General features: G+C 41.1%; 1 protein-coding gene across 3 annotated transcripts in view; it reads left to right on the forward strand.

The window, feature by feature from the left end:
* Nucleotides 1-23,948, forward strand: part of mast3a (microtubule associated serine/threonine kinase 3a) — a 35,834-nt gene that overhangs the window by 10,801 nt on the left and 1,085 nt on the right. For 2 of the 3 annotated variants that reach the window (XM_061797613.1, XM_061797612.1), the window contains 23 exons: nucleotides 5,297-5,317; nucleotides 6,681-6,762; nucleotides 8,381-8,538; nucleotides 11,566-11,641; nucleotides 11,765-11,974; nucleotides 13,593-13,694; nucleotides 14,017-14,149; nucleotides 14,634-14,719; nucleotides 14,888-14,973; nucleotides 15,226-15,434; nucleotides 15,549-15,687; nucleotides 15,868-16,000; nucleotides 16,088-16,253; nucleotides 16,404-16,505; nucleotides 16,619-16,741; nucleotides 18,238-18,350; nucleotides 18,436-18,614; nucleotides 19,195-19,316; nucleotides 19,402-19,590; nucleotides 20,452-20,675; nucleotides 21,286-21,408; nucleotides 21,513-21,649; nucleotides 21,789-21,973. In XM_061797613.1, the coding sequence (XP_061653597.1) occupies nucleotides 5,297-5,317; nucleotides 6,681-6,762; nucleotides 8,381-8,538; nucleotides 11,566-11,641; nucleotides 11,765-11,974; nucleotides 13,593-13,694; nucleotides 14,017-14,149; nucleotides 14,634-14,719; nucleotides 14,888-14,973; nucleotides 15,226-15,434; nucleotides 15,549-15,687; nucleotides 15,868-16,000; nucleotides 16,088-16,253; nucleotides 16,404-16,505; nucleotides 16,619-16,741; nucleotides 18,238-18,350; nucleotides 18,436-18,614; nucleotides 19,195-19,316; nucleotides 19,402-19,590; nucleotides 20,452-20,675; nucleotides 21,286-21,408; nucleotides 21,513-21,649; nucleotides 21,789-21,973 (3,098 nt within the window). The remainder of the gene's footprint in view (nucleotides 1-5,296; nucleotides 5,318-6,680; nucleotides 6,763-8,380; nucleotides 8,539-11,565; nucleotides 11,642-11,764; nucleotides 11,975-13,592; nucleotides 13,695-14,016; nucleotides 14,150-14,633; nucleotides 14,720-14,887; nucleotides 14,974-15,225; nucleotides 15,435-15,548; nucleotides 15,688-15,867; nucleotides 16,001-16,087; nucleotides 16,254-16,403; nucleotides 16,506-16,618; nucleotides 16,742-18,237; nucleotides 18,351-18,435; nucleotides 18,615-19,194; nucleotides 19,317-19,401; nucleotides 19,591-20,451; nucleotides 20,676-21,285; nucleotides 21,409-21,512; nucleotides 21,650-21,788; nucleotides 21,974-23,948) is intronic. The other variant, XM_061797614.1, reaches the window with a different exon arrangement.

Consider the following 23,948-nt stretch of genomic DNA (forward strand, 5'->3'; position numbering starts at 1 on the left):
GTATGTACCCAAAATGCTTGGGCTTATTAATTAATTACTCTATAGGCTAAGTTCACACAGGCATGGATTTTTTTAAACTTATAGCTTCCTACCTCAAAAGAAGAAAAGCAAAACAAAAACCTCTGTCCACATGACAACACATTCATCTGCTCTTTTCACCAATCAGAAGCCAGAAGACCTGGGCGCGCATTCTAAAGCCTCTGTTCCTCAATATAGTAAGATATTACATGTTTATGCATACATTATGTTTAAAATAATCACTTGTGTATATGGAGCCCATTAGAAATGTTGTGTTGTAAGTCACACATTTGTCATTGTGTGTTAGTGTTTGTGTTTTTTTTCTAAATAAATGAAATCCAGTAGCGGCACGGTGACCTACGGGTCAGCACGTTCGCTTCACAGTTCTGAGGACCGGGGTTCAAATCCAGCCTTGCCTGTGTGGAGTTTGCATGTTCTCCCCGTGCCTGCGTGGGTTTTCTCAGGGTACTCCGGTTTCCTCCCACATCCCAAAAACATGCACGGTAGGTTAATTGAAGACTCTAAATTGTCCGTAGGTATGAATGGTTGTTTATGTGTGCCCTGCGATTGCCTGGCAACCAGTTCAGGGTGTACCCCGCCTCCTGCCCTCAGTTAGCTGGGAGGCTCCAGCATACCCGTGACCCTAGTGAGGATGAGCGGTGTAGAAAATGGATGGATTAAATGCAGTAAGAACTGAAAATGTGAAAAGACTGGGAAACATTTATGACTGAATTATTGAGATATAGCATACTGATGCGCGCTGACGCAAGCAGGGAATAGCATGAGTTGCTCCTCCCCCAAAATATAATTGCCAAGCGTCCTTATTCCATGTAGTGGCCATTGAGCGTAATTGCCACTTCCTTATTCATAATCATTTGGCCCAGTTCTACCATTTCAGCATGTAGTTAGCCATCAAATTATGCCTACAACTCAAAGAAATGCATCTTCCCTGAAGTCTCAAGTGTTTCGTGTGATTTGGGCTACAGTTTCTCTGCTGTGGTGAGCGAGGCAGCGACGAAGGGGGAGCGCGCTCCATCCTACTGTTGTGGCTAACTTGCCGGCTACAGCGGCATGATGCACAGCCCGCTGAATTTCAATGTCGGCAAAGGAGGCAAAATTGTCCCAGTGTGGCTGCTGGTCATTACGCCAGGGCTCAGAGACTTTCTGCGGCCCATGAGAATGCGTGCAATGTGCATCAGTGGAATACTAAACTGGGAGAGGAGGCACGTACAGTATTTGATAGACAGCTGAAAATTCTAAGGGGGAGGGTTTTCAGAGCATTCAGCGACACTCCCACAGCATCTCCTCTTCTACTCGATTCTACTCTTCTCTGTGGTGTGTGAAATTTCCAAGACAGTTTTTTGATCGCTCGCCCCCGCTTGTGTGTAGTTTGCATGTTCTCCCCGTGCCTGGGTCGGTTTTCTCTGGGCACTCCGGTTTCCTCCCACATCCCAAAAACATGCATGAATTGGAGACTCTAAAATTGCCCGTAGGTGGGAATGTGAATGGTTGTTTGTTTTTATGTGCCCTGCGATTGGCTGGCGACCGGTTCAGGGTGTACCCCGCCTCCCGCCTGAAGATAGCTGGGATAGGCTCCAGCAGCCCGCGACCCTTGTGAGGATAAGCGGTAAAGAAAATGGATGGAAATCTTAGCGGGCCTTTAAGTTATGGGAGATAATGTTGCAAATCTTACATGACACAGACCAAAAGTGACACAAGACAAAAAAAACTTACTTTTCCCGTTGACACACAAATGCTGAAGATGGAGTCTTGGAAATTCTCTACCCTGGCCCGAGTTTTTCAAAAGCTCAGGAAACGCATGGAAAAACGTATTTTAGTAAATATCTGCATTCCTGTAGACATGGACTAAATGGGCTATAGTTTTACAAAGTTTCTTTCGCATCCTGCCTTTCCACTCTCTTGTCCAATTGATTAAGTCAATCAAATCTTGCAACACCAGTCCCCTAATATTGCACATAATTTAGTTTTGGGTTATGAACATTAGATGTTGCACTGCATTACAGCACATTGCAGCATATGCCGGAGGATGGATTGTGCTACTTCGCATGAGTCTACATGACTCATCTAAATTAAGACTTCATAGACTACCAAAGTGGAGACAGAAAGTGCAGTGCAGTTTGGGTAGGTTCATTGGGTTCATTTGTCATTCACATGAGTGTCCCAATAATTTCATCGCACAAACCTGGAACAGCAGTAATATGCAATCACTGGACTATAGGCCTCTTTATACTCGCGCGGCCGACAACGCCCGCATTGCATCACGTGACCGACAAATTGCCCCGTGCAGCACCTCTGCGTAGCCTGCCGCGCACCCGACAAAAATAGTTGCTGCGTGTCGAACACCGCGGAGATTCTCTATCTTATTGGTCGTTTTAGTCACATGCTGTGATGACGTACCAGCGCGCCCCAAAAAAAATATGCTGAGGAAACTCCACCCTGTGGTGTCCTATTCAATACCAGCCGTAGCAACACCCCTGACTTGGAGGAGAACTGCAGCACACTTTCAAAACAGCGCGCGTGGGTTGTGCTCGAGTATAAAGGGAAACTACGCGATTGACAGCCGCAGTGACGTTAGCGCGGCTTATAAAGAAGCCTTAAGGCCCGCCACGCACCGAGTGACGCGGCCGAACATGACTGAACTGGACAATCGTGTAAAAGGTAAAATCATCCACTCAGAGCTGCACTCCAGGCGATTGACCCTCCCACTTCACCACCACACACCAACTGGTTACAATGTGAAAACTGTGACCCCGGCATTCTTATTTGGAAACATACCGTAATTTCTCGTGTATAATGCGCACCCATGTATAAGACCTCAAAATTCTGGAAAAGCGTTCTACCGATGTATTATGCATTTTTTTCAATGATTTTGCTTCTACCCATATGATCAAAACATGAAGTATTATCTGTATTTTGTTAGTTTTTTTCAAAGAATTATTCTGAAGCTAAGCACTTTATTTGAATCCTTTTTTTAATTTACTTGGTCTTATTTTGAAATTAACAGCCCTACTTTTATTTAGTCAATTAGAAAACACAGATTTGGTCATATGTTTGATTACCCAGGCAGAATTTGTAAGATGGGTACAATTCTTCTTTAAAGAAAACATGACGGACCAGGTGAAACACATTTAATTTTATTGGGATTCAAATTAAACGATCAAGCATTTCAGAAAAGCATTAAACAAAACATAACCATATAGAAATTAATGATGGTTGTTGTTCAGTCATCAGTCATATTTATAAGAAGAAGAAAAAAAAACAGAAACAAAACAAAAAACATTTCACAAATTCTGCCAGGGTATGTAAACGTATGAGCACAATTGTACATTATATGTATGTACCTCTGTCATATTGGAATTAAAGTGTAGGCTCTACTTTTTTTATAACCACTAGGTGGCGGTGGCATTTGGAATGAAAGTGTACAGCTTTTTAATAACCACCAGATGGTGGAATACATTTATAAAATGTGAACGTTTTTCCATTTTCCCCTTATACCTATGTATAATGCGCAATATTGACTTTTGACAATTTTTTGGGGAAATAAACCCGCATTATACACGAGAAATTACGGTAGTTTTGAGGTTCCACATATGCAGTACTGTATTGAATTATTATTCTGTTATTTTATTGAATTTGATTGAACCACAAAAAAACCTAGCGCGATGCTCAAGGAAAAAGTGGATTGCCCTGACTGTTCAAGCTATATTATAATATTACAAAGAGGAAACAGGCAAGAAATAAAAGGAGTGTGGCTATTTGAAAGGTTTTTTGCTCCAAACTCTCCATGTGTCACTCTTTCATCCACAGGTACATATTCAACTTATAAATATAGTAAAGTGTTATTGTAAAACACTATGGCTTGGCGGCGGCCTGGCGTTATTGTTGTTGTGAAAACTCATGTGCATTTCGGTGACAGAGAGTCTCCACACTTCGCTTTTTAGCCAAAAGTACATGTGAAATAAAACAATTTGTTAAGTGTATATATATATATATATATATATATATATCCATCCATCCATTTCTGAGCCGCTTCACCTCACTAGGGTCGTGGGCGTGCTGGAGCCTATCCCAGCTGTCATCGGGCAGGAGGCGGGGTACACCCTGAACTGGTTGCCAGCCAATCGCAGGGCACATAGGAACAACCAACCATTCGCACTCACAGTCATGCCTACGGGCAATTTAGAGTCTCCAATTCATGCATGTTTTTGGGATGTGGGAGGAAACCGGAGTACCCGGAGAAAACCCACGCAGGCACGGGGAGAACATGCAAACTCCACACAGGCAGGGCCGGGGATTGAACCCGGGTCCTCAGAACTGTGAGGCTGACGCTCTAACCAGTCGGCCACCGTGCCGCCTCAACTGATTATAGGTTGAAAATAATTTGCAAATCATTGTATTCTCGTTTTACATAACTGCCTAACTTCATTGGAATTGGGAATTGTACATTATTGTTGCTTAAGCTTCTGTGGTACGACATTGTATTTTTGTTTGCTCGTAACAACTGCAACATTGTGACGCCGTTCACCCGCGGCCACAAATGAAAACTAGTTGCAGAACCCCGCACACTGCATGACAGTTCAGTCTAGTTCGGCCGCGTCGCTCGATGTGCAGTGGGCCTGGGCATGTCTTCAATACAAATTAAAGAGAATATAGTATTGTATAGATCCATCCATTGGGATTAGATCACCATAAAGTTGCAGCAACTACAATACACAGTGTTACAATCCAGAAAGAAGGCATATGGTATATGTTGCACATGCGACCCCAGGAGTAAAACACAAATAATCCGCAGGCCTTGTTCACTCATTGAAGTTCCTCTTGTCAGTCCTCATTTAGTAACATGTCCCCAAAAGCTTATTTGTTTGCGGAAGCTTTTGACCATCCTTGTCATCGTGGATTGAAACAGTGAAAGAAAGTAGGACATGTCCTTAGAGAACCATGCTGGACAGATGGGGGAGGAAGCGTCATGAGTGTGTTACTTCGCACTCAAATGTTTGTTGTAGTAGTGGTGGTTGTGTGAGTGTATATTATCTTTGTATTCCATTAATGTCATTGCTCCATTATAACAGAGAGCAGGCTGGGAGGTGTTCAGCTGCAAAGTGGGACAGGCACACTGGAGCGTGACAGACAGACTTGTTCTGTCATTCTCATTAAGCAGTGTTTACTTTGTTCCTCACACTTCTCTCACACTTCTCTCACTGTCTCCCCCCTTCATCTCCTGCTTCATTTGTGCCTTCCTTGTCCCGCTTCTGTGAAGCCATCTGGCCCGTACTGAAAGGTAAGAAACCATCTAAAATGGTTGTTGTTTTTATATTTAATTTTTTTGCAGTCAAGCTTTTTTATTTGACTTGTGAGTTTTGATAATAGGAAGTTTCAGACGCAGAGTGGAAGGTTGTTGGGATCTACCTCAAATAAATTTAGACTACAAAGTGGTTCAGTTCATCTCGCTACGGTATGGTTTGGTGATAAATGCTGGTCTACTTTCCATTTTCACTGCGGTTTGGAGGTACTATAGCGATACATGTGTCAGCTATGCAAATAGCAGTACGTCACAGTGTATTGCATTAGTAAGACGGATGTGACACGGTAAAGGATCAAATTCAATGGTGCCGAGTAAAGTGTCAAGTGCCGAACACCAAGGCTGAACAAGCCAAAACATCCATCCATCCATTGTCAACACAGACTATCCTGGTTAGGGTTGCGGTGCGCTGGAGCCTATCCCAGCTGACTTCGGGTGAAAGGCGGACTACACCCTGAACTGATCGCCAGTCAGTTGCAGGGCACATATAGACACGGACAACCATTCGCACTCACATTCACACAGTCACTGAGTGGGTACTGAACCCACGCACCAAAGGTAGGCGAATGTACCACTACACCATCAGTGACACCAAGCCAAAACATGTCAGTCTAATTTTTATTTGAGTAGCATTGAAATGCATGCACAAAGATGGTAAAGACATTGTCGCTAACTTAAAATCTTCGAGACAACTGGTCAACTTCCCAGTTGTAATAAAAAATTTAGTTTTTGCATAATCCTGCCAATTAACTAATCAGCTAATTAACTTGAAGCATTAAAAACAAATGCTCTCGTCTTGCACTATTTATTTTTGGTGGAGGTAACAATGTAAGAAATGAAGAATTTTGAGTTAACAGTGGTGTCTTGTCTTATGAGTGCCTAAACTTACAAGTTACGGGCCGTTGCTTGGTCAGTTATTGTTTGTTTGTTACAAGTCAAAATGTTACATACATTAGAGATTCAGATAACGATGCTACTCGAGTGAAGTTAACGACATTTCAATTCTTTCCAATGGGAGTAATGAGAGCCAGCAGTAAAACAGGCCAAAATCGAGATGTGAGGCAGGGGGATGCGCTAGTTGCTGACAAGATGTGATTTAACCAATTGCAAGATTGTAGAAATAGTCTCGAGTCAATATTTAAACGCTTCTAAAGAGGTACCTGGTCTAATTTCTGCACGTAGGGCATTCCAGAGCACTGGAGCCCAGATAGGGAATGGTCTTTAGGTACTGTACCACTACAGTTGATACCCTAATACAAGGGTGCCGTGATACCATAGTGAATGAAATTGCAGAACTTTTAAGCTTTACATTACTTACAGGAATTTACTATTTTGTTTGCAGCAGAGGAGATGGCCGAAGATGGTCTGTGGCATCTGTCCCTTCCTCTGGATACTGTACCAATGCACCCAGTTCATCAGTATCTGTAAGCATCTATTTAAATCTATGTATTTGTATCCCTCAGTATATTTATTCCAAGATTCCTGCAGTCACCTTTACCCCGTCCATGCCAACTCTTTAATACAGCTGATACTTCACCACCCACCCCCAAATACATTTTCAAAGTGTGAAACTCTCACCTGCTTGTATTCTTGAAACTGGCCTTGTGGACTGTGTGTTTTTCGCTCCGCCGGGCAGTCTGGAACCAAAACATTCATTCATCGCATGTCTGTGTTCTTGGCACAAGGACAAAGGTCGCTGGCGTCTACAGACTGTCAGGAGTGTCATTTCACACTCACACGGCAGTGTGTCTCAGCAGTGTTGAGGTCCCACGTGTGACCTAGAAGTGTATCGTTAGAGGTCACAAGAGACCCTCACGACAGACTTTAAAAGCACAAACAGTTGAACCAAACATTCCACATTAAATTGAGTTACTGTATCTACGGCACAAGAAAAAGAGATCTTGTTTTCATTAGTTAGTCATGATAACAGGATGTGTCTGAGGATAAATACTTGAATCACAGCACTTTATCATGCTGCACAGAGGGAAGCGATGAATCATCCAAGTGCTATCCAAGAGTAATGGAGATTGCTTCCAAGAGAGCTTTTTCCAATGCAATTTGAGCTGTTTTTCAGACTAAATTCAAGTATTTTGATGACAAAAAAGATCCACTATGCGTAGCTGTATATTGTAATGGAATTAAAAAAAAATAATCATTAAATAAGCCCTCACCAGTGGTGATTTTTCTGGCACAGCAAATTAGTAGCGGCTGTAAAGCATTTTACATTTCCACACTCAATTTATGCTTTTGGGAAAAGTTGAAGTAAGATATCATTTAGCATTTTCGAGTTACACCCATCAGGTTTTTGTTTCTGGTCTCTGTGGTGGCTGTCTTGATACTCTCTTGAAACTTGTTACTGAAACTGCACTTGGCTGTTAAACAATAGCCGGCTCCTCTGTCATGGCTGTAATTTTGCATGGTTGGGCACATGGCTCAGAGACAGTGAGGTCAGCACTCCCCATACAAAGCCCCTTTCAGGGATCCTCTCAGTGAGCTCTTTATGCTGCTTTGGCCTGAAACATCTCTGGTTTCCTCCTCAGGCTTTAGCCTCCTCTTTCTATCACCTATTTTCAGTCTTAATTTTTCACTTTGCCTTTAAACCCCCCACCCCCCCACATTTGCTTTTTCTATTCCATTCCTCTGTTTCCTGCATTTTCCTTTTACACTTAAGACTCCAGCCAGATGGAAGTTTTCATAAACTCCAGGCCACACGTCACACATTTTGGCATGGAGTGAGAAAAAGAAAGCACACATGGCCGACATAACAGCCGTGCTGCCTGCCTTGGGATGTACTGTAGCGCCAAATAAAAAAATAATAATTTTACAGAACAGAACACTTGAGCTCATGGACTCCTGACTGACAGAGATTTTAAAAAATAAAAAAAAGAGAATTTTTTTTTTGTTTTCAGCACCCTGTCTAGTATCTTATCCACATTCACATTTCCATATGAGACAAAAGTAAATGCTCTGAGGCTTCCACTTATTTCAGTTTTGTTCAGGCCTTATCCTGCTTATCCTCCCTTCTTTTCTTTTCTTCCATAGTCATCCTCTTCCCAGGAGCTCTTGCATCAGCTGCCTCTCCAGCCTACTCAAGATGATCTCCACTTCCTGTTTAAACATTTCCGGAGCACGGAAAGTGTGGCGGATGAAGAAGGACCACACGCTTCACCGCCTGTCAGGCTGCGCTCGCGCAGTCTCAGGTAGCTTCCAATCCTACCTAGGCTTTTGACTGCTTGGTTGATGTCAGGATTTATATTTTGTGATTTATTGTCATCTAGCATCACTTGTTCACAGTTAAAAAGCTAAATGTTTGAAGGAGTCCTAGAAAATCATCTGCGATGGAGGTAATAGAAATAGAATGAAAGCTACTTTGGTAATCCAGAAAGCAGAATTTGAATGATCATAGTGTAGCACCAACATGTATGGTTTCTTTCTTAGCCCGTGCCATAACATACAGGGGTAGGCTTGACTTTTGAGTGCCCCAATTTATGTTATATGTTATAATGTTATACTTAATTTATAATTAATTTTTTTGGTTTGTGTCGCGAGCCAAAATTTTTGTTACAAGCGAGCTTCAGATACACCGCTGCTCCAGTGAAGTGGAAAAACAAAGAAAAAGATTAAGGTACTATCATGCCCTCACATATGGGCAAGAAGAGCCACAGTCACTGATGCGCTTTCAGCCAGTTGGGAGAACGGAACAAACAGTCAAACACAAGTACAAAATGAGAACACAAACAAGGGGTGACATCAACTCCAGCTCCTGACATCATTCACTTGGCCACACCCTTTAAAAGGCACACATTGAACACACGAAAACGGTAGTACATACAGTAATTACACTTTATAAAAACAGTTTATTAAAAAATAAATAAAATGCGTTTTTGGGTGGGCTGGAACAGATTACCATTTCAATGGGGACAATTTATATGATAGACACTTGCCAAAAGTATTCGATCACGTGCCTTGACTCAGATATGAATTTAAGTGACATCCCATTCTTAATCCATAGGGTTTAATACCACATCGGTCCACCCGCTGCAATTACATCTTAAACTCTTCTGGAAAGGTTTTCGACAAGGTTTACGAGTGTGTTTATTGGACTTTATGACCATTTTTCCTGAAGTGTATTTGTGAGGTTACACACTGATGTTGGACAAGAAGGCCTGACTCTCAGTCTCTCTGCTGTAATTCATCTAAAAGTATTCTATAGGTTTGAGGTCAGTATTGTGCAGGCAAGTCAAGTTCATTCACATTAACTCTGTCATCCATGTCTTTCTGCACCTTGATTTGTGCACTGATGCATAGTCATAGTTGGAACAGGAAGCGGCCATCTCCAAACTGTTCCCAAAAAGTTGGAAATGTCCAAAATATTAGCCCCTGAGCTCCAGTAAAATGAACTCTGAATGCTTCAGGATACCAAGAGATTTTGGACAGTTAAACAGTTTGGGGATTACCCCTTCCTGTTCCAACATGTCTGTGCACCGGTGCACAAAGCAAGGTCCATAAATACATGGATGAGAGAATTTGGTATGGATGCACTTGACTGGCCTGCACAGAGTTCTGCCCTCAACCTGATAGACCACCTTTGGGTTGATTTTGAGTGCACAGTGACCCAGGCCTTCTCATCCAGCATCAGTGTATGACCTCACAAATATGCCTGTGGAAGAAGAGGCAATTATTCCTATAAACTCATTCCCAAACCTTTTTGGAAAGAGTTGAAGCTGTTATAGCTGCAAAGGGTAGAGCGACATCATATTAAACTATATGTGTTGAGAATGGGATATTACTTAAAATCACATGTGAGTCATGGTGTGTGAGCTAATACTTTTGGCAATATAGTGTATGAGTAAAATGTAGTGACACATTTAACACTGTCAAATTGTTAAATAATAAAAAAAAAAGAAAGAAACCTCTCTGTTTATATTAATGCATCACCTGGTTTGGTGGGGGTGGCCTTTTTCACTTGTCCTGTCCTGAGAAATCAGAATCATCTTTATTTGCCAAGTATGTCCAAAACACACAAGGAATTTGTCTCTGGTAGTTGGAGCCGCTCTAGTACAACAGACAGTCAATTTATAGAACACTTTGGAGACATAAAGACATTGACAAAAAACAACAACAAACAACAATTGTGCAAAAAGATGCAGAGTCCTCTAGCACTTAGAGCAGTTCGAATGGCTAATATAGCAATAGTCCGGTGCAATGACCATTGTGCAAAGGGCACTGAGACTTCAAGGAGTGTATGCGGTTTAAAGTGACGAGTAGTGCGATAATCTGGGACAATGGTTGTGCAAATGTTACAGATACTCCTCAATCAGTGTGCAAATGGAGCAGATGCTACTCTGGCATGAGTGGCCACTATATGCAAATAGTGCAGCACGGCGAGACAACTACAGTGAGTGCACGAGTAATACATAATTGGCCCCACAGAAATTTGACAACGAACTCAAGTCAAAAAATTGCTGTGAGTGGGCAGCAGTCAAACTTCATGAATGTGCATTCACTAATGTTTAGTCATAATCCAATGGTAGGGGGACGAAGACGACGAGATAACATTGTGGTACTGGTAAGACACCTTTATGTGACTCCACGTGGTTCAAATTAAAAAAGGTTACTGGCAAGTATCAGTGGTGGCTTTAAAAATAGCTCCAGAGAGCCTATAAAGCATTTGTTGTTGCCCTCATAAATTCCCTAAGCAGTTAACCATCACCAATGCGGCCTCTTTAAACCACTCTACTGAAATAGAAAAGTCACGTTACTTGCGTTACATTTTCTTGTTACGACTGGTTGGGTTGTATAGTTTGCTATTTTCAATATATAGTTGTTGACAGTATGTTGATTTCTCTGGCTTGTTCCAAACGTTTCCTCATGTAATTGAACCCCTTCACATGCAACAGATTTGCTTATGGCTTCTGCAGATGCGAATCTTACTGAAACACATTAGAGGCATTTTCAAACAGACTGTTTTTGTGGTACGTCAGGGCTGTCAACACTTGGAAAGGAACACTTTTAATCAAGTCTTCCTCAGACATTTTTTGGGAGGGAAAATACTTTTGGATTTCAAGACTGTATTTCCTGAAATAAAATGAAAAATGAAATCTCCCATCAGTTTTAGAGATTTAATGTTTTGTATTATTATTATTATTTTCATTTTTAAATGGATGAGCTCACCATTGATTTAATGATGTTTTTATTATTCCAACATTTGCCTGTTTCTCATCTAGCCCTGGACGAACCTGTGGAACATTTGACAATGAAATTGTCATGATGAATCATGTCTATAAAGAACGCTTTCCCAAGGTATAGTGAAACTTGCAAGCCATCTTTATTTGCCTTCTTTCTATACCTCTTTTAATCAGTCTTCACTTTTGATTCTTTCGACACAGTGTTTAATGAATGTCTACCATCTTGTTCGCTTTTCAGGCAACGGCTCAGATGGAAGGACGACTTCTGGACATTATCGAAGAGTGTTCGCCTGGAACTACTCTTCCTCTGGCCGATGGTGTCCTTGGGTTCATCCAGCACCAGCTGGTGGAACTGGTCCGAGACTGCCTGGACAAGTCCCAGAAAGGCTTGGTCACTTCTCGGTACTTTGTGGAGCTGCAGGAGAAGCTGGAGAAGCTTCTGCATGAGGTAAGGGTTCCTGCAATGTAAGCATTAGAAACAGGCATGGATCTGTGCTCTTTTAGTTTATTATCATTCAAATGTTCCTTCTAGAACAGCCAGTGAATTTATGATGCCAGCCCACACTGCTCTGTCGGACATTGAGTACTTTTATGGCGCATCCCTAAGAACATTGAATTGGAACTGGTTGGTTGAGCTGTCATTTTCTGTTACGACATAATAAACTACATGATTTAAATTCTATCATGAATCATTGCATAATCTTTCCAGCAGACTTTTAGTTCAATACATGCTCTAGAAGGGACAGATAAACAATTTTCTCTTCGGAGGGATCTGTTCCTCTGACTCTTATTTATGAAAAGAGAAAGAAATGAACCTTATATAAAGTGAAACCTTAACCCCCCCAAAAATGGTGCAATTTAGAGTCAAACAAGAATTTATAGAAAAAAATGCCTCAAAAGTTAAGTCAAGTTTATTTATATAGACCTTAACCACAAGTCTCAAAGAGCTTCGCAGGCCCACAGTTCACAAAAATCAACAGTAATCCATTGGGGGTGGGTTGGGGAGAAGGAAGAAACCTGAAGAAGGAAACATAGATGGAGCAATCCACCTTCCAGGATAACCAGGCTGCAATGGATGCTGAGTAGGCAACATTTATCACATATGATTCTGTACAACGATAGTTTAAACAGCATGGGCATTCATTTAATGAAATGAAGCACCGCAGGTGGATGCCTGTCCTGGTCGGTCAATACAGCATCTTTACAGCAACAGCCTCACTTACCTCATCGTGTAGAGGAGAGAGTAGAAGCGGCAATATAACAGCCCAAAATTCAGATCTGGGTCAGCTTCAACAAAGTTAAAGTAATCTTGGAGTACAAGTCATCATCATGTGGGACATAACTCAAGACATCAACTCAGTAAGCATCAAAAGCAGCAGTGGCCCAAACACCCCATCGCAAAAAAAGTCACTGTTAGCTTGGTTCACACAGTAGGACACTCAGGTTTTCTCCTATCAGTTTAAGGTTTGGCTTCATCCATTTGTGGCCATCTGAAGTAACTCTTTCACGCGTCTGTAACAAGACATTATATGATTTTACTATAAAACATTCCTGCAGATATGTTAATAAAAATGTTGACACGTCAGTTTCTCTGAGTTATACCTTAACACATTCACTTTATCAGTTTGCTGTTATTTTTGTCCATATTAGCATGGAGCAAGGCATAAAGATTCTCCAGGTTTGAAGCGTTAAAATGAGCTAGAGACACCACATTTTGTTGATTAGTGGACAAAGAATCACTTTGAACTAACAGCACAAGTAAATGGGGAGAGCAGCAAACATCGCAAAATGATTGAAGTCCTCCATTGTTGCCTTTTTGTTTTCAGAGTTGTGGGTTTGCTATTAAAATCACACAATTTTCAATGTTTTATATCAGGCAAACGTGGATTTAATAATACAATTATGGAGACATTCTGCTTTAATGAAAGTGCATTTACTAGCCTTTTCTATTTGTAATAACCCTGACAAGTCGAAGCATATTTACTGATCGATGCAAAACATTTAAGTACCAGCCACAATCAGTTGAACAGATAATGTAAGAAGGTAATTTGTGGTTTCCCCGTCAGGCATATGAGCGTTCAGAGAGTGAGGAAGTGACGACCATTACAAAACTGGTGAAGAAGATCCTCATCATCATCTCTAGACCTGCCAGGCTCTTGGAATGTCTGGTAATGCTGGTTCAGCTCATAAGGCTTGAACTAAATACTTGAAATACAGGTGTCACAACACAGTGCGTTGATATGTTCAAGTAATAATAAAAATGTTGTTAAAATATTGTGATGTTTTGTTCTTGGAGGTTGGCAGTTCTGTAGTGGCAGTGTCAAGTTGATAATTGTTCAAATGAGCTGTGGTATGTCATGTTGTTTGCAGGACCTTTCACCGCTGCTTTTTCCTGTAGTGATTTCTTTTACATGTTTACTTAAAAATACAAAGTTACCGAGTAACTGTGTCAAACAGATAACAGCCAAAATGCAGTGTTTTCTTCTCCAGGAGTTTGATCCCGAGGAGTTCTACCAGCGTTTGGAGACTGTTGAAGGTCAGGCCAAGGTCAGCCAGGGGATCAAGACTGATATTCCCAGATACATCATCAGCCAGCTTGGCCTCACCAGGGATCCTCTTGAAGGTGCCACACAGATTATTATATTTTCAGATAAACTGACATGAAGAGGAGACAATGTGTAATTTTTGCTTGTTTTTTCCTTCTTGTCTTAACTTGCATAGAACAAGAGAGACTGGGTTGTTATATACATTAGTTCCTTGGGTGGTGTCTCACTGGGGACCCGGTTTGCACGTTAATTACATGCTACCCTGACCTACATATGTTTTAGAATTTTCTGACATTTTATGATATGGAAAAAGGACATAAAATTACAGTCCCACCTATGTTAAATATTGCTTTTTTTCCCCTGGCTGTTATTTCCTGTCTTGCTCAGTGCCACTGTGACCCTTCAACATGACAACCTCCAGAGAATAGCTTTCTTGAACTAAATATAGATTTATATGCTCTTGACTTGCAAATCTGTTGATTTATTTAACTAATCCAAATGTTTTGTTTTTTTGTCCTGAACAAATCTAAGTGTTATCTGGTCGTAATTTTGTGGTTACAGAAATGGTCCAACTGGAACAAACAAGCCCAAGTCACAGATCCGCCAGTAGAGAGTCTGATGAGTCTGGCGAGGCAACACCAACACAGGTAGAAACTAAAACCTATTCCGAACATATAAATAACACAGCTCAGGAGAACAACAACGTCCAGTCATACAGAGCAAAAACATCTCACATAATCACAATGCTTTTGCTTGTCAGAAATAACACAGATTCTGTTTCCTGTTATTTATCTGTTCTGTGTCGACTGATTCAGAGCCGTGCAGTTTGCACTCCCCCGCGTAGGAAACCACTGGAGAGTGACTTTGAAACGCTCAAGTTAATTAGCAATGGTGCCTATGGGTGAGAAAGACTAAGTACTTCATTTGCATTTACTTGGCTGGCTGTCTTTTGTGAACATAACCAGAATAAACAGATTGGAAGATGCTGGCTAGATAAAATGAGAAATCTTCAGCTTTTTGTTCTTGTAAAATCTCCATTCCTCCATTCCCTTTTATAAATAATTTAGGAATACATTTTTTGTTCTTTCTTTCTTTCTCCCCCCCACCCTGTTTCTCCTCTATGCCTCCCCATACGCCCCTTGTCCTCTTGCAGAGCTGTATTTCTAGTCCGTCACAGGGAAACCCGACAACGCTTTGCCATGAAAAAGATCAACCGGCAGAACCTGATTTTGAGAAACCAGATCCAGCAGGTGTTTGTGGAACGAGACATCCTTACCTTTGCTGAAAACCCATTCGTGGTTTCCATGTTTTGCTCTTTTGAAACACGACGGCACCTCTGCATGGTCATGGAGTATGTAGAAGGTAAAGTCCATACGCAGCATCAGTTTTACTGTATGCTATTGAACTCATTTTCCTCCAGTCTCATATGCATCACACTGACTTTGAAACATCTCTCTGTCCCCTTGTTATTTGAAGGTGGGGATTGTGCCAATCTATTGAAGAACATTGGTCCTTTGCCTGTGGACATGGCACGCATGTATTTTGCAGAGACCGTCCTGGCTTTAGAGTATCTTCACAACTATGGCATTGTACACAGAGACCTCAAACCTGACAAGTGAGCCCCCAAACTGCTGCCTGTCCCAACAGCTACTAATTAACTCATTCACTTCCAGCCTTCTCAGTTAACATGGATATTTGACTTCTAAAGCCATCAATGGCAGTGAATGTTGAAAAAAGCTTTTTGTATGTATTACGTACGTATTGTATGTAATATTTGTTTTCTCTTCCTTTCTAGTTTGTTAATCACCTCCATGGGCCACATAAAGCTTACAGACTTTGGACTGTCAAAGATTGGCCTTATGAACATGACAACCAATTTGTATGAAGGTCACATTGAGAAGGATACGAGAGAGTTCATTGACAAGCAGGTCTGTCGTCTCTCTCTCGAAAATGGTACTGATTGGTATTAATTAAATCAGCTAACACGATTGCCTTACCTTTTCACTCCTCCACAGGTGTGTGGTACCCCAGAGTACATTGCTCCAGAGGTGATCCTGCGGCAGGGCTATGGGAAGCCTGTGGACTGGTGGGCTATGGGCATTATCCTGTATGAGTTCCTTGTGGGCTGCGTGCCTTTCTTTGGAGATACACCCGAACAGCTCTTTGGTCAGGTGGTCAATGGTAAGTAAATTCTTTACTTGAATTAGTTGTGTCATCACTGGCAACTTTTGAGTCACGAATGTTTTATTAGTCAGTCATCCCAATCTAACTGCAGTCTTTACTTGATTATAATCTGTTCAGTGAATCACTGTTGTTTCCTTGTGTGCCCAGATGACATCATCTGGCCTGAGGGGGAAGATGCTCTGCCTGCTGATGCCCAAGACCTTATCACCAGACTACTTCGTCAGAGTCCGCTTGAGCGCCTGGGAACTGGTAGGTGGCAGTGAACTTGAGGGATGAAATAAGCAATTTTTGTCATCATTTAAGGTAAAGCATCTTAGAATGAACCCTACACGGTCAGTTAGATTTATATTTATACTCCTCAGGTGGAACTACTGAGGTGAAGGTGCACATGTTCTTCTTGGGACTAGACTGGAATGGCCTCCTGAGGCAAAAAGCGGAGTTCATACCACAATTGGAGACTGATGAGGACACCAGTTATTTTGACTGTGGGTGGATTTTATAGATACAAACCAAGTGTAAATATTTGCATATCAATACTTTTACTTAAGATTTCAGATCAGATACAAAATTTCTTGAGGGTTCAAAGTATAACTATTAGGCTTTACACGATCAGGATTCTTGGGGCCGATCACCGATCAGCAATTTTAATAAAACGATAACCGATCCGATCACAAGATGGAGCAATGTGTCTGTTTACATGACTTGTTCATTTGTTGTTTATCCTTGTGTACTGTATACTTGAGTATCTTCAAACGTATTCTCTAGCATTTTAGACAAATGTTAAAACATCAATGACCTCTAGGGGGCATTCAAGGGTTGGCCACTTACATAAGTTTAGGTCAAATCAACATTCCATCAACATAACAGAAATAATGGGTGCTAACTTACTGTAATTAAATTACTTTTTTGTTTTTTTTGTTTTTTTTTTCTTCACGCTGCGGTGCTTGAACGCGGCATGTTCCTCCTTGTGTACATTCTTCAGGTGCCCGATCAAATTTGTTGTGTTGAAGCATTTAGATGACGTTCCCCACGAATTACTTCAGTTGTGCACAGACTGCAAATAACTTGTCCGAGACACCACAAAATAGTCCCACACCAACGACGTGTTTTTTTCACCGACAAGATTGAAAAAACTTTATTGGCCGTCAGATAGTTACAGTTCTACGCCACAAGACACCGAACAAGGCTGAAAATAAACTAGCTTTTGGATTCATACGCGACGGCGCCGCGGAGCCGGTCGATGACGCCATTGATCGGATTGGCAAATTATAGCATGAAAGCCGATCGGCCAATCATCATAAAATGCTAATTATCGGCCGATGCCGATCAGATCGGTGTAAAGTCTACTATCAATAAGAATATCAAATGTATATCAAAACCAAAATTGCTGCAGACAGCAGGGCATTTTGTTAGAGAAAAGAGACACGTTTCTTTGTTTTTGCATAGTTTGGTTTTTAATTTCTGGGCTACAAAACAATAGGAAGTCTGTTTCTTCAGATTATATAATTTTTTCGAAATCAATTATGACTAACTAATTGGCTGGCATCCAGTCCAGGCTGTGCCCTGCCTCTTGCACAAAGTCAGCTGGGATAGGCTCAAGCACACCTGCAGTCCTGTTGAGGAAAAAACGTATAGAAAATGGATGGATGGATTTTTAACTCAGGGGCGTTAGGAAATAACCTCTGAGCATCCTCTGCTACACTGCGCACTGTTTTGAAACTCAGAGCGCTGTTGGAATGTACACTCCCTGAGTAGCGTTGGTAAATCAGATTAAATTTCCGAACACAGTATAAGTGTTCCAATAAATATTATTTTTTTGCTCTCAAATTTTCTTCGTTTTTTTTTTTTTACCCCTAATCATCTTTCGAACCGTGGGTCAGAAATGGAGATATGAACCGAATCTTGACTTCGGTGTATCGCTAGCAGCTTTTATTTAAGCAGTTTGTTTATAGCCTGATGACCGATGCTTTGTCGCTTACAGCCCGATCCGAGCGCTACGCTCACCTAGGTTCTGACGACGACGATGAAACTAACGACGATGAATCCTCTCTTGAACTGCGACAGTTCTCCTCTGTGGCCCATCGCTTCAGCAAGGTATGTTTTATTGAACACACTGTTATTTAAGACTAAATGTCTCTTTGTGATTAAAATAAACTCACTATTTATCCCAATATTTAAGGTGTACAGCAGCTCAGAGCACCTGTCCACCTCTACACCATCCAACCAGAGCTTGTCGTCTTCAGAGCGGAGCCATAGCGAAGAGAAGGAGGACCGATGGGAGGGGAGAGGTGCCATTTCCCCTGGTGACGGACACAAGCACCTGGCTAGCGGAGACAGACCCGATGGACTCAGGGGGAGGTGAGAGTGTTCAAAAAGATGAAATCGATGAGGAATAATTTAAAACTCTCGTTCTTGACCTGTTCAATATGTATAAGAATAAACTTGATATGCTGTAACGCATGACTCCATTGTGATGGACAAGTCAATAGCACAGTGGCAAGTCAGGATTCCACCCTCACGTCCAAATACAGCCACCTCCAGCTGCAAAAAATCAGGATGGCGACAACTGAAATGCCAAATTTTAGACTTTAAAAAAGGAGTCCACATACCAGTGGGTGATGTCCCAGTGATTATGTCTTTTTTTTATATTTTAACGTGGTCAGTGAGCACAAACTATTCAGAGTTCAGGAATAACTGACTCCACTTTCCCTAAAGGTTTTGGATTTTTAGAACATTAAATGATGATTCATGACCACAGGGCAATGTCGACCGTTACCAAACACGACCAAAACTGCAATATGTTTTTTTGCAGTTTCCACCAAAGGTTGTTGTTTCTGTTAGCCTTAGTTACCATTTTCACCATTCCTCCAATACACCAGTGAACCAGATTCTGTCTTAACCCAGGTTTAAATGAATTTTGGGTGTATTCCTTTCACAGTTTGCGCCCTCGTGCTTCGTCCAGTTCCTCCCAGTCTGAGCGCAGTGCAAGCCCGCTAGTATTAAACAGTACTCAAAGCCTTGACATGATGCCTCGCTTTGCCATCTCTGCCGAGGAGGAGGGTAAGCATGGAAACCATTCATGTGTACTGTTATTTAGAACTCCTGAAGGACTGGAGTCCTAACTCTTCTCCTTTATGTTTTTTAGATGGCCTGGTCTCCAATCTGCGGCGCATTCGTCTGCGCAGCAATAGCACAGGCACCAGACCGTCATTCCGCAGAGGTGCGTCTAGACGCATCGCCCACCAACTGGAGACCCCAGAAAAAGCCAGGGCTCCAGCTGGAAAAGTCCCCAAGTCTGCCTCAGTCTCTGGACTTTCCCTTGTTATTACACCAGGTGCACAAATAACAATTACCGCTCCACAATTTGAAGAATGTTTTATACATAAAACACACAACCCTAATTAGCTAATGTAATGAAACACAATGTATAGTACTGTAGTTCTATATTTGCTTTTATGGTTAATGTTTACAGTGCCCTCTACAGACCGTTGTTTGGCAATTTATATGATTACTAGAATGGCAAGAGTCAACAAGACTAAATGCATATGTCCTATATGTGGCTGTAATGCACACTTTATGGATCAAAGTTTAATCCCTGATCCATCTAGAGGATTGTTTCCTAATCTTTATTGAGCCAAGACACATATTTTACATTAGAAACATCTCTTAGTACACCACAAAACAGAAATATAAAAAGAAATTACAGTATATATACTTAAATAATGATGGATACACAGGTCAATTCTACCTTTTGCCATCGAGTGGTAATTGTTTTGTCTGCCACTATACTTGGGTGGCATCGCTAGACAAGATAGATACATTTTATATATATATATATATATATATATATATATATATATATATATATATATATATAGTAAATAAATAATAATTTTCAGACCAATGAAGTCAAATTTGAAAATTTTCGCACGGGTTGGGAATCAACCAAATCAAATGATATAGAGGTACACTGCATTTGTGTGTTTTCTGTGTCAAAACATGGCTCAGAATAAGGGTATGCATTGTTGCTTCAGCTTTTTGTCTTTAAGAATAATTCGGTAGGCATATAATGAGAATTACTTTTGTTGTTTTTGCCATTCAAGATGTAACCACAATAGCCCAAGTGCATTTATCTATCAGGTCTCCTGTGAGGAGCAGAATGCTCATGACCTTTTCGATCACACTTCCCATCCAGATGACTCAGCGGGTCCTCCTTCCAGCCCTAAGTCGTCTTTATCTCTGTCATCCAACCCGTCGTCCAGAGACTCATCCCCCAGTCGGGATCTTTCCATCAACATCAGCTGTCTCAGGCCTCCAGTGGTGATCCACAGCTCTGGGAAGAGGTTTGGCTTCGCTTTGCGAGCAATCAGAGTCTATATGGGAGACAGCGATGTCTACACAGTTCACCACATGGTCTGGGTATGTGTCTTTCTCTCAGGCACTGCGGTCAAAATTACACATAGACTTGAGAAACAATAATTATACTGGTGTCAAGTTCATGTCAACTTTTTTTTTGTGTGAATTACATAAGCGTTATCAACATTGTTTTATCAGAATCATCTTTATTTGCCAAGTATGTCCAAAAAACACACAAGGATTTTTTCTCTCCGGTAGTTGCAGCCGCTCTAGTACGACAACAGACAGTCAATTGACAGAAAACACTTTTGAGACATAAAGACATTGAGAAAAACAGTCACTGAGCAATAAAGGATCTGGTAATGCCAGTAAAAAAATTTAAAATGAATTTTTATTTTTTTTTGACAATTGTGCAAAAAGATGCTGAGTCCTCTTGCACTTAGAGCAGTTTGAATGACTAATATAGCAATAGTCCGGTGCAATGACCATTGTGCAAAGGGCGCAGAGACTTCAAGGAGTGTATGCAGTTTAAAGTGACTAGTAGCACGATAATTTGGGACAATGTTGATTGTGCAAATTATTATTATTAAATTATACAGTATTATCATGGCAGCATAGCTGAAATCGCTGTTTCCCTGCTAGTTTTGATATGAGCTTTTGTATGTGTGTACAGTGTGTGGAGGAGGGCAGCACAGCAGACGAGGCAGGTTTGAGAGCTGGTGATCTCATCACACATGTCAACGGGGAATCTGTACAGGGTCTTGTCCACACTGAGGTGGTAGAGCTTCTGCTTAAGGTATGGGATATAACTCAAATTCAATATTATTGGCTGTTTTGTTCTGCTTAGCTCCATATCAGCTTTGTAATATGCAACATAATTAAAAGGTATGTCTTCAACAGAGTGGCAACAAGGTGACCCTGCAAACCACTGCTTTGGAAAACACTTCTATCAAAGTGGGCCCTGCCAGAAAGACGAGCTACAAGGCTAAGATGGCCAGACGCAGCAAAAGAAGCAAAAGGAGAGATGTGCAGGACAGGTACAGTGTCATTTTTATTGTAAATTGGCTTCACAATCTAGTAGGTGTCTTCGATTTGAGTTTGGCTCCATGATTGATAATTGTTGATGGTGAAAATAAAAGCAACAACGCTATTGACATTTACTGCTTTGCTTTGCAGCCGCCGGCGTAACATCTTGAAGAAGCTGTCCAAACATACGCCCCCTCCACCTATGCAGAGCAGTCGCAGCTTCTCTTCCGGATTCCACCAGTCATCCAGCGACAGCCTCTCTGGCTCTCCCACCCAGTCTCTCTCCCCCGGTCCGTCCACTCCCTGCCGCTCCCCTGGTCCTGAACACTCTGGAGGTGAGACAAATTGTTTTATCAAAATGTAATTTCAAGAACTGTTACCTTTTTTTATTTAATTTTTTTAAGTAAGTATTGCTAATTTTTCATTTTGTCAGAGGTAAAAATGTAGCATGTTTATTATTGTGGTTGGCGTATTGTGCCGTGGTTGGCAACCTTTACTGAGCCAAAGCACATACAGTACTTATATTAAAGATTTACATTAGAAAAATCGCATGGCATGCTATCCAAAAAAAAATTACAAAAAGAATATATATAGAAATTAGGATGATCTTGTCTCAATATACTCACAAATTGACTCAGTGTGAAATCTGGGCCCGTTAAACACCAATCTATTACAGTAAACCTCCGTTTATGGCAGGGAATATGTTCCAGACCCACATGAGAATCCAAAGAGGCTCAATATGTGAAATGCCATAAACAGGCCAATGAAAATCAGCATAGATGTTATGATAATCATAAACCTTCAAACAACTGCTAACATGGAGCAGCAACACATACAGACAGCCAGTGTTACCTTAAAAAAGTAACTTAGTTACTTTACTGATTACTTGAGCTTAAAAGTAACTTATTTACTTTACTGATTACTTAATTTCAAAAGTAACAAATATAGAAAAAAGTAACTTTTTAGTTACTTTCAACAGCTGCCAAGTGGCAATAATATCACTTATCCACAGTACAAAAAAGCATTAGCTTAACTGTACCCATTACTTGGTAATGTACGCCACATAAGTTACAGAATCATGTCATCAACCTAAATATTAGTGAAGTTGAAGCCACATTAAATTAGCAACTTAGTGCAGACTTGACATGCCAACACAATACAGTAAGTTCCTAAATGTAAACAAGCACACCATTCTCAGTACACTGCAGATTGTGGTCCATGAAAGCAACTGTGTGTGTGCGCGTCTTTGTGCGTGCGTGTATGTCACTTGAAAGTGAGTGACAGACACACACACACACACACCATTTCTCCCACCACAGTAATTTTGATGCGAAGAGCGAGAAAACGTTTTTTCTTACTCCGTGACGTCAGCCGTGCAGCACGTTAAACCAGCTCACAGTCCGGTCTCCAGACAAAGTTGAGAGTTCTCACTTTTCATTGCAAATATTATTTAAGCTAAGTATTCTAAGTCCTTTACCCTCCATAACCGATTGTTGATCACGCACTCGGTATGAATAATTAACCCATAATGCATTGTGCGTTTAACACGCCAGTAAAACTGTATTCTTAATGTGTAAATAAAAATGTAACAACAATCAAATACACTTTTTACTAAGGAAAATAACAAAAAAATAGTGTGGCAACAGTGAAATCTTGCATTTCTTTGCACTTTTATGGTACTGCACCGTCACTGTGCATTGTGTAATAAACAATCACTTCCCAATCACTTTCTCTTCTCGTTGGAAAAAAGGGTGGTTTTGGTTAAATGCTTCTGTACATTTGGACAGCTCTTTGATTGACTCACCAGCTACAAATTACTGTTTGGTGAGAGACCTTGATGATGGAAAAGTAACTTTTGTTGGATTGAAGAAGTAATTACTAATTACTTTCCCGGGAAAAGTAACACATCACTTCGCTCGTTACTCAAAATTTTTGGTATCACTGCAGACAGCATAAAACAATACTCACAGGCATATATTCTCTCTGCTCCATGGAAACAATGGCTATTACTAGAGCTTAGTTTGGAACCTTCGCTGCCTCTTCTTCATGATCATAATTGCGCTGCATCTCTTCCAGTAAGCCTTAGTGCTGCCCAGCATGTGGCACAGCGTGGTACTAAACTCAAGGCGCGCAACTCTGAAATCATACTAGCCTGTATAGGCTGTTAAAAAAAAAAAACAAAGTTTGCTAAAAATACTATATAGTGGGGGAACACTATATAGACAATTCTAAACATTTGTAAGGGGTTGTCAATTACTGTCAGTTTTTCCACCATCCACGGCAGGGCTTGGTCCATATCCTAAATTTAAA

Source organism: Phyllopteryx taeniolatus, chromosome 14, assembly GCF_024500385.1.
Source record: "Phyllopteryx taeniolatus isolate TA_2022b chromosome 14, UOR_Ptae_1.2, whole genome shotgun sequence".
Taxonomy (NCBI): Eukaryota; Metazoa; Chordata; class Actinopteri; order Syngnathiformes; family Syngnathidae; genus Phyllopteryx; species Phyllopteryx taeniolatus.